We start from the raw sequence: 10,662 nt of genomic DNA, 5'->3' as shown, positions 1-10,662 counted from the left end.
TAGGTATCCAATGATCTGTCCAAACCTTTATTGACTTACCATCCCCAACTCTCCATCTGCAACCCCTCAGCATATCATCTTTTGATTCCCATATACCCCTCTAAACGTATGAAAGGCTAGATCCCAGCCTTGAGTTATTAAAATAAGAGGAAGGGAAATATCTTGCTTTATACAACTTATGCAGAAGTGTATTTTCATCTGTCATGATCCTCCAGGCTTGTTTTGCAAGAAGAGCTTGGTTAAAGATTTTCAGGTCTTTAAAACCCAGCCCTCCTAACACCTTTGTCTTACACATTCTCTTCCATTCTACCCATATAATTTTTTGTTCCTCCTGCTTCTGACCCCACCAAAAATTTGCCATTAATTGTTCCAACTCACTACAAAGAGTAGCTGGTAACTTGAAACAGCTCATGGTATAAGTAGGGATGACCATTACAACAGCCTTTAGCAGCACTTCCTTGCCTCCCTGGGATTAGGGCTGTTCATCCGGGCCGGATAAAATCCGGCCCGGACCGGAATCAGGTATAACCGGATTCCGGTTCAGGTTTTCGGCCCGAGTCAAATCCGGGTCGGTACCCGGATTTGAAAAACCGGATTAATCCGGTCCGGGTACCGGATTTTAAATCCGGACCTGGGTTTAAAACCCGGTACCCGGCTATATAAATGAAAAAAAAAAAAAAACCTAGCCGCCCCCCCCCCCGTGACAAAATTTAGACCCCTCTCTCTCTCTCTCGCCCGGATCTCTCTGTTCTCTATGTCGTTTCTCGCCTTCTCTCTCTCTCTCTCTCTCGATCGAGCGCCGAAACCACAACCATCGCCGCCGGTGTTATCTGAGGCCAACGTCCACGACTCCATAGAAGAGTTTTCGCAACTCTCGGTACTTTCCTCTCTCTCTCTCTCTCTCTCTCTGTGTTTTTTGAGCATTTAGATCTCTTCTCCATGGGGGGAGGTTCTTTCGTATCAAGAGTGTTTTGGGGAAGCCGAAACCCTAGCCATCGTCGCCGGTGACTAGCAGAGGCTGCCGTTTGGCTAGATCTGCTATTTTCTTTTTGGGTTTTATTTTTTCGCCCAGATCTATAACCTGTTATGTTGTGGTAGTGCGTGAGTAGTGTTTTGGTTGGCTAGATCGGCTCTTTTATTTTTGGGTTTTATTTGTTAGAGTTTTGTTTAGTTTAGATTCTTTGTTGTTATTATTTTGTTAGTTGTAATTGGTTGGTTAGATCTGCAGAGTAGCATAGGATTGAAGATTATAAGGCATGCTACAAACGTAAAACATTTTTTCAACTTTCTGCTTCCACCCTTTGGTGGTGGTTGCAGTGAGCATGAACCTGTTTGTTTTTCTTTCTATTGTTCAGTATATTTTGGTGCATGAGAAATTACTAGATTCTATGCTGATCAACTTTCTGCTGTTTGTTTATCTATATATCATGTTATGTATTGACTCTTATAACTTCTAATTAGGATTAGGGAAGTGGGCATTTATGTGTATACCAGAAGGTCATGTTCATCATTTGCTTGGGAGAAGAAGTGTCAATATCATGGAATTGGTTACGGTTTCTTTTTACTATTTTGCTAACTGGGTTTCTTTGTTTCAGGTGGTTTTCGGTTAGCTTGTTTAATTTGCTGTTAGGGGATACGTATTGTAAATCTGTTTAGGGCGTTTAACATTTCTATTTGCCTTTTTTATTTTTGGTTGTGGCAAGACGGGAATGTTTTAGATATTAATAACATTAACTTTAGTGGTTGTTTCTAGTTGCTTCATCGTTATTCTTTACTGGGATAGCCTACTCTCTGCATTTTTACATTGTAGTATGCTTATTGTTTATGATGGCTATGTTTTAAGGAAAATCTGAAGGAAGTGATGCAGATTATGATGTGATCAGCTTGTAATAAGTGAATGAAATAATCTGTTGAAAAAAATCTAATAATGTTGTAGTTGTTAAAAGAAATTATAGCGGATCTCAATCATCCTTGTCACAATTATTATCATAGCTAGAACACAATATTCCCTAATTTTCCTTAATATTTTCCCCCTTCACATGTTCCCTTGATGAAAGTGAATCAATTGCAATTAGTTATCTGGAGTTTGTTGTCTTGGCAAAGAGATAAGTGTTGTATACACTACAATTTCCACTAGACTTACTTCATAACTATCAATTATTGTAGGAAGAATTTACCCCAAATCTCCATTAGTTGGTTTCTTTGTATTGTTCTTTTTTACTCAATATTTAGTCGAGTAAAAATGGTTACTGAAATGTTTAGTTCTGCTTACTGATGAAAAAATAGATTTACTAATCAAGTTATTGTGATTTAGATCAAAATTAAGTCAGTTATGGCTAAGATTGTAAATAGCAGAGCTGAATACCTCAACAACCAAAAGATATTACCTTGAATCTTAGTTAAATGGACTTGGTTTCTTTGGTACTATTAATATTAATTCTTAATATTACATGTGAATCATGGACCACAAGTCTTGGCTTTGGAGGAAAAAATCTTTAGACAAGACAATTGTTTCAGCTGAAAGAGTTGTTGTTCCCTTGAGGAGAACTGAAAAAGAGGTAATGGAGGCTTCTCTTGATCATCTACCTTATGTTCTATTAACAAATTTCTTTCATGTTGTCTCACTTTTCATCTTTTGTTCTTCAATTTACCATGGAAGATTCCACATCTACATTTTCTATCTTGCGCATGCCTTTTCTATTTTCTGACTTATTTTTTTCTTTCCCATTGTCTGACCACTTGTGTGAGCACCTCATAGCCCATGGCATTTTAATTGGTGGAGGATGTGTTAAATGTGATTATAATAAATCAGTCATGTTTCTTTTATTAGATATGTATATTTCCGACACCACATGAAGGAGGACCAGAAAGACCTGTGAAAAATCTCAATGAGAAGTTAGCTTCAGTCCTCCTTGATTGTCATGCTAAAGATGACCTTGTGACAAAACATAGCCATCCATGCAATAATTTGTTGAAAAAAATCTTTATTAATCAACACTCTAGCTTGTTCTATTATAAGTGAATGAAATAATTTGTGTTTTTGTGAAACTGCAACAGATTTGGTAGAGTATAATGAGGTATTGTGAAATGAGGGGCAAGGACCTTTTGGATGCAGGTGTAATTACACCAGCAGATCTCTATGAATGGATGAAGGCAAAGAATATTGATGAATCAGCCATTATTGGCGTTGGCTTAGTTGTGTTTTGTATAAATATCAAATAATGTAATTAGTTAAAAAGGTAATTAGTTTTATTTTATTTTATTTTTGGAAGTTTGATTTATCTGTAATGAGGAATGAATGTTGATCCGACAGGGCTTATTAAGAAATTTTTTTGGAATGCTGTCACAATGTTTTTTTGCTGAAAAAAATTTAAGAATCAGGCTTTGTTAAAAAAAAAAAAAAAAAAAAAAAAAAAAAAAAAAAACCCGGGTCTAGGCCGGAACCCGGATTTTCGGGTTGTAAAAACCCGGATCAATCCGGGTTCCAGCCCGGGCCCTAACCCGGGTGTATCCGGGCCGGACTCCGGCCCGGATTTGGAATCCGGGTTCCGGGCCGGGTATACCCGGATACCCGGTCCGGTACCCGGTTGCCCAGCCCTACCTGGGATAATAACTTCTCTTTCCACCCCTTCAGTTTATGCCAAACCTTATGTTTAAGATTTGAGAAAGCTTGCTTCTTCCCTCTTCCAACCATAGGTGGTAGGCCAAGGTATTTGTCATATTGTTGAAATTGTTGAGCTCCCCATAAGTCCATAATCTCTTGCTGGTTACTTGGATTCACATTCTTGCTAAAAATCATTGAGGTCTTTTCTGTATTGACCTTCTGACCAGATGCCCTTTCATAAATGCCAAGTAGATGCTGTATATTCAAACAAGTCTGTACATTTGCTCTGCAAAATAGCAAACAGTCATTTGCAAACATAATATGGTTCAACTTGGGCGCACCATAACAAATCTTCAAGCCTTCAATCTGTTTTGATGTTTCTGCCTGCTGCAAAAGAGTGATTAACCCCTCAGTACATAAAAGGAATAAGTAAGGAGATAATAGATCTCCTTGCCTAATCCCTTGAGTTGGAAACAAAGGGCCTTTTGGTTCACCATTCACCAATATGGAAAAAGAGACAGACTTAACACACCCCATAACCAACTTAATCCACTTCTCATGATACCCCATTCTCTTCATCACAATTTCTAAGAAACTCCATTCCACCCTATCATAAGCTTTACTCATATTAAGCTTTAATGACATAAATCCTTTCCTTCCACTTCTTTTCTGTCTCATGAAATGCACCAACTCATAAGCAACAAGTATATTATCTGTTATCAATCTACCAGGGACAAAAGCAAATTGTGACTTGGAAATAATAGTTGGCAAGATCTCTTTAAGCCTATTAGCTAAAACCTTTGAGATCAATTTATAAAGGACATTACATAAGCTAATAGGCCTGTAATCTGTAATCCTCTCAACCTGTTTTTTCTTTGGAATCAAGGTAATATATGTATGATTTAAATCATTAGGAAACTGACCTTGATTGAGAGCTTGCAGAATTGCTTGAGTGACATCCTTGCCAATAACAGACCAGTATTTTTGATAAAAAAGAGGTGCCATTCCATCAGGACCAAGAGCTTTATTGGGATCCATTTGATGTAGAGACATAACCGCTTCCTCTTCCCTGAAATCCTTCACTAAATTCTCATTCATTTCAGCATTGACCCTGCCCCTTATTCCATCTAAGAAATCTATCTGTCCTTCCTCAGCTGAGGATTTAAACAAAGTACTAAAGTACTCAAGAATCAAATTATCCCTTTCCTCATTAAATTTCCAACCTCCATTCTCCTCTCTTAGTCCCTTTATCCAGTTTTTCTTCTTTCTTTGAGAAGCCTTATTATGGAAAAACCTGGTGTTTGAATCCCCCTCTTTCAGCCATAAGGATTTAGACCTTTGTCTCCACATGATTTCCTCTCTCTCCATCCAAACTTGCATTTCTGCTCTTGCCTTGCTATGTTCATCCCTTTTTTGAAAACAGGGATCAGTAGACTGCAACCACTTCAATTTTGATCTTGGTTTCTCTAATCCTTGCCTCACATGCCCAAACTTTGACTTGTTCCAGGAATTAAGCTTTTCACCACAACATTTGATCTTTCTCATCACTGCACTACATCCATCAGCAGCTTGTCCCTCATACCAGGCATTCTCTATAACATTCTTGCAATCAGGTGAGTCCACCCACATAGCCTCAAACCTATAAGGTCTCTTGCTTCTCCCTTGCACCTGTACCTCATGAGTTCTAAGAATAATAGGCAAATGATCTGAGTATGCAGCTGCACCATGTTGGACTCGAGCCATAGGATAATACAATCCCCATCTGTGATTTGAGAGGACCCTATTCAACCTCTCACTAATACTACATGCAGGTTCCCTTTTGTTACACCAAGTGAAAGGGGGGCCAATATAACCAAGATCCCGTAGTTCACAATCATCCAAAACATCCCTAAAATCTTTCATCTACCTTTCCACCCTCTGTAAACCCCCAGACTTCTTATGACATCCCAGGATTTCATTGAAATCCCCCAGCACTACCCATGCTTGAGAAGAAACCACTTTCAAAGCTCTGATTAGAGCCCATGTTTCATGCCTTTTTGAGGCCTCAGGATTACCATAAATACCAGTGAGGTACCATTCTGCATTTGTTAAATCTTCATCCTTAACCCGTGCATAAATATGTGATCTTGAATAGCTTTGAACTGTAATGTCCACATCCTTCCTCCACAATAAAGCAATACCACCCCTTCTACCATCACTGCTTACAGCCAAACAATTTTCATAACCCAATCTATACTTCAATCTCTCCATTTCCTTTGCATGTAATCTTGTTTCCTGCAAAAACAGAACCTCAGGAACTTCTCTTCTGACCAAGTCAAGAAGAGCTCTAAATCCACGTGGGTTCCCAAGCCCACGTGAATTCCAACTTAAGAGAATCATTGGTTCTAGCAGGGCTGTGTAACAGCCACTGCCAATTCATTTTGTGAGATAACATGTTCCTCTCCCACCTTCTCTTTACCCTTAAGTTTCTGTTTTTTCATAAGACCATCCTTCAGAATACCCCCACTGCTTCTCTTCCTACTTGGTAATTCAACACTAGGTGTAAAAGAATTACCTTGTACATGAGCATGTTTTTTCCATGATCTTGTGCTGTGTATAACTGGCATTGCAGTTTCAGATGAAAGGATCTGAGCATGAGAAAGAACTGGATCATGAAAGATAGGCCCAGTTGGTGTACCTAGATCATGCATGTCTGGTCCAAATGGAATGAAAGGCCCAGTTGCAATGTCATCAGTTACCAAGATAGGCTCGCCAAATGCTCCCCCCATAGCCATTACACCAATTTGAATATCATCATTTGCCTCATCTCTTTTATCCGTTACTCTAACTTGACTCTCTCCACCTTCAGTGTTTAACGTATGTTTGCTATTAACTCCATCATCAATGTCCTCTTGAATGTCACATACACCAGTGCTCTTGCCGTTACCATGAGTTGAGCCTCCCACATCTGCCGTGCTACCACCCTCAGCCACCCATTTTTCTGGTCTACTGGGTCTCCCCCACAGCCCCCCACGTATTCTTCTACCATCTGCCCCTGCACGCAACCATGTTCCAAATTGAGCAGGAACATTGTCTTCTTGTTTCACCACCCCACAAACACCATCCTCATGCAAAATTCTCTCCCAGTCAAAACAGAACCGAGACAATTTCTCATACTGGATTGGAATCCAATATTTCATATTATTTAGCATTGTAGTTCTTCCTCTTGCTAAAGGTTTAAACAAATCCAGTCTGACTCTAAGCCGCAGGAAGCTTCCCCATGCTACGTTATCTTCCTCAACATCCACATATTCTACCTCTCCCAATGACCTTCCAATCCTTCCACCACATTCTTTATTCATTCCCACCAAAGACATGTTATGGAGTTGCACCCACATTGCTGCCGAATCAAACTTCATAGAGCTCAGTTGTGTAAACCCATCAAATAATTCAATCACAAAAATATGGTTATCAAATAGCCACAGACGTCCCTCAATAACCCGACCACGATCAACATGATTGGCAAAAGAGATAATGAAGACATTGGAGCCAACTTCTATAAATTTTGCTTGTTTGCTCAGCCTCCAAATCTTGGCTATAGTAGTTTCAATAATATTCTTGCTAATAGATCTATCCATCCAGATTTTTCCAATAAGACATAGCTCCCCCTTCCTTTGAACCTCCCTTATCGCCTCATTCTCCAACGTGATGGATGTGTCTTCCTCTTCACTCAAATTGAAATTTTTCTATAAGGCTTGTAAATTCTCCATGATAGCACCACCAAGAAACTCTTGCCTTCTACCCGAAGATGGCAAGGAGATTTTTGAAACACCACCTCAATTCTCAGTTGAGAGAAAAGAGAGGAGACTTTTTTAGAAACAACGAATATTTTTCTATGTAGTTTTAAAAGGTAAATAAAAAGGGTTAAAAATGATAGAAATCTCAATAAACGATTAGAAAACACCGAGAGCTAGCCTATTAATTTATGGTTTTTTTGCCCCCTAGCTGGAAAGCTTATTTGACAGGATAATAAATTACGCCAGCAAATAGGGACATTCTAGTAATTCAAAATTTTCAACATTTAATTCATTGTTATATGGTGTGTAGAAACTCCCAGAAGGTCTAGTGCCAACGAAGAGCTTGAATCGATTCGGAGCCAAAAGGTTAGCTGTTCCATCTCCAAAATTCTAATTCGTTGCAAATCTGATCCTGGATGCCCTCGTTCTTCTTCATTTACTATACTTCTCTCACCACTGAGAAAATTTCTGAATTCTTATATGTAGGCTTTTCTGCATTGCTGTACATCGAACATTTCTACTACTTTATTGGGAAAAAATTCGGATTGGCTATCCAGAAACTAAGTTCTCAGATTGGTGTCTGTGTAAATTGGAATTGTGGGCTGTGTAGATTTTCCCCTTTTTAGGGGGAGTTTCTTCAGTTTTCTTGATCGGGGCCTTTTAATTGCTGAATTCTTGAGTTATTCTTGTAGAAATTGTAGTACTGAGTTTATATGATCCTCTTCGAAGCACTTTAGAGAAAGAACAGATAAAGTAGAAGGGTTGTTATTCATGGGGAGGCCTTTATTCTATGAGATATTGGAAAAACCAGCCACAACTTGTATTATAGGCGTATGTAGTGCAATATGGTTTTACATACAGAAGAAAAACATTGGGTATTCACATGTGGGTTTTAGTTATGAAAACGCCATTGAAGGACACCATTGGCGGATAATAACTTCAACTTTTTCCCATATAAGTGTTCTTCATCTTGTTTTCAATATGAGTGCACTTTGGAGTCTGGGGATAGTGGAACAGTTGGGGAATATAGGCCTTGGTGTGGTTTATTACCTACATTACACGTTGGTCTTGGTCGTGTTATCGGGTGTGTTAGTTTTTGGGATGTACCATACGTTGATTATTAGATTCAAGCTTGAGCATTTCCGGAGAGTGACAGCTGTTGGATATTCTTGTGTTGTTTTTGGGTGGATGACAATTCTTTCTATGAAGCAACCCTCTTCAAAGTTGGATCTTTTTGGATTTCTTTCACTTCCCATTAGTTTTGCACCATTTGAGTCCCTCATTTTTACTTCACTTATAGTTCCACAAGCAAGTTTTCTTGGTCATCTATCAGGAATCATTGTTGGTTATGCTATTGGATGGGGTTTGATTAATGGGATGAACAATTACTGGGCGGTTACCATGTTGGGATGGATTGTGCTTGTGTTTGTGTTCAGTTTGAAGCGATCTGGTGCATATGATTTCAGCTTTTTCGAGATTGAATCTATCACAGATCCTTACTTGCATTCTGTGCGGTTTCCAGCATCAGGTAATGGTAGAACCTTGCAGATGACTGCATTGCCAGTTGGAGATGTTGAACTTGTGTAATTTCTATTCAGGATGCCATTTCTATGGATGTGGGATTGGCTGACTCAGGAGTTGTGTTATTGTATGATTTTGATCTGCCAAACTGGACAATTGCATGTGAAATGGCTATAATGCTCATGGGTCATCAAAATATATATATTTTTTCTCGTGGTAATGCAAGTTTTCAGGTGCAACTCTTGAACTCATTTAGGTGGCAGTGCATGTTGGTGCTCCTCATTGCAGTATGGAAGTTTTCTGGTCATTTTTGCTGACTAAGAGAATTTGTTATGGTTAATTGTCTGTGTAGCTTTTCTTAGTTAAATAGCTTCCACATACCATTGTTTTCTCTTGGCAATGAAAGTGCATTTGTTTATGACAATGAACTTGAATTTCTGAGTGTATTTTTCTACGATTAAAAAGCCTGAAGGCAGAGATCTAGCCTTTTCTGTTCAACCACCTATTGCTTCTAATTTCATTTTTTTTGGTCTGTATTTATTTAAATTGCGAAGAAAGAATCATTACCCCCAAACTGTTAAAAAACAAAAATCATTTTTTTTTTCCCTTTATTTTTGAATTGGATCTTTAATTTCATTTTTTCTTAGTCTGCATTTATTAGATTTTTTCAGTCCTACTTGAAATGTATATGTATAAGATGAAATCATGAAAAATGAATCTGGTTATATGACAACGGTAAATGAATCAATAGTCCATCATCTCTCTGGTTAAATAACTTTGCCGAATTGTGTGGTAAGACAATTCTGCTACTTTTAATCCTTGAAGCACTTCCGCTGAAACTCAGAAACTTAAGCTTTGGTTTGAAAATGGGGTTTGAGTTCCTAATTATGACCTTTTGAGTTGATAGTTGAAGTTATAATTGGTATTGTAATTTGGCTAGACATAGTTGTTAAATCTATATCTTTTCTGGTATAGTGACCTCCAAACAATAATGTTCCCCCTTCTCCTACCTTATTGATAGATATATATATGTATATATATATATATATATATATGTTCCCTGGAAATTTTCATGGTTGAATTGAATGTCTGATTGGTGACCTTGTGTTGATATTTGGATTCATGCTCCACAAAGAAGATTTCAAGGGTTAGATTAGTTAAATTAAAACATCATAGAGTGTTTTAGTGAACAATTCTGGCGCAAAATACATAATGGAGTTGTTCTAGATTAACAGCAGCTTTGAACTGTGAGCGTGCCTTTCCACCTTTTCTGTGAAGACTGAATATCGTGGGATGGCTTGTTGGCCATAAAATACTAACCTCCACAGATTGGTTCAGAGAGAAACTTTTAACAGAGAATTAACTGACGAAAATGGTCCGACTCCAAATATTTCAACAGGTCAAGAACTAACCTGAGCACTTACATACTATTGGCATTATTGATTACACTCATCCCCTGATGTTCTTCCCCTTTTTATTTGTCTCTGTATTTCATTTATTTATTTATTTATTTTAGAGTGCATGAAAAGATCAATTTCTGCTTCCAAGAAGGTGGAAAAGTACCTGACTCACTTGATAATTTGATGGTTAACACACAAAATGCGAACAAACATAATATAAGGTTATTTTCAGGCTTCAATTCAAGGCTCACTTGAAAAGCTTTCCGAGGATAAAAATAGAAAAGAATATATAAAAAAAAAACACATCACAGTCTCTCGTTGGTCATAGCACAAGGTTTCTAGCACGGTCATGGTAATCGTC

At 38.2% G+C, this 10,662-nt stretch overlaps 1 protein-coding gene across 1 annotated transcript; it reads left to right on the top strand.

The window, feature by feature from the left end:
- Positions 1-7,590: 7,590 nt before the first annotated feature.
- On the top strand, positions 7,591-9,399 carry LOC122300159 (RHOMBOID-like protein 13). Its single transcript, XM_043110620.1, has 2 exons — positions 7,591-7,746; positions 7,867-9,399. Exon 2 carries the CDS (start codon positions 8,152-8,154, stop codon positions 8,965-8,967), a length of 816 nt encoding a protein of 271 aa, XP_042966554.1. The 5' UTR covers positions 7,591-7,746; positions 7,867-8,151; the 3' UTR covers positions 8,968-9,399.
- Positions 9,400-10,662: the final 1,263 nt, after the last annotated feature.

The sequence above is a fragment of the Carya illinoinensis genome, chromosome 2 (genome assembly GCF_018687715.1).
Source record: "Carya illinoinensis cultivar Pawnee chromosome 2, C.illinoinensisPawnee_v1, whole genome shotgun sequence".
In the NCBI taxonomy this organism is placed as follows: domain Eukaryota; kingdom Viridiplantae; phylum Streptophyta; class Magnoliopsida; order Fagales; family Juglandaceae; genus Carya; species Carya illinoinensis.
The sequence above is the reverse complement of the archived record's forward strand: the minus strand, read 5'-3'. Positions and strand labels throughout refer to the sequence as shown.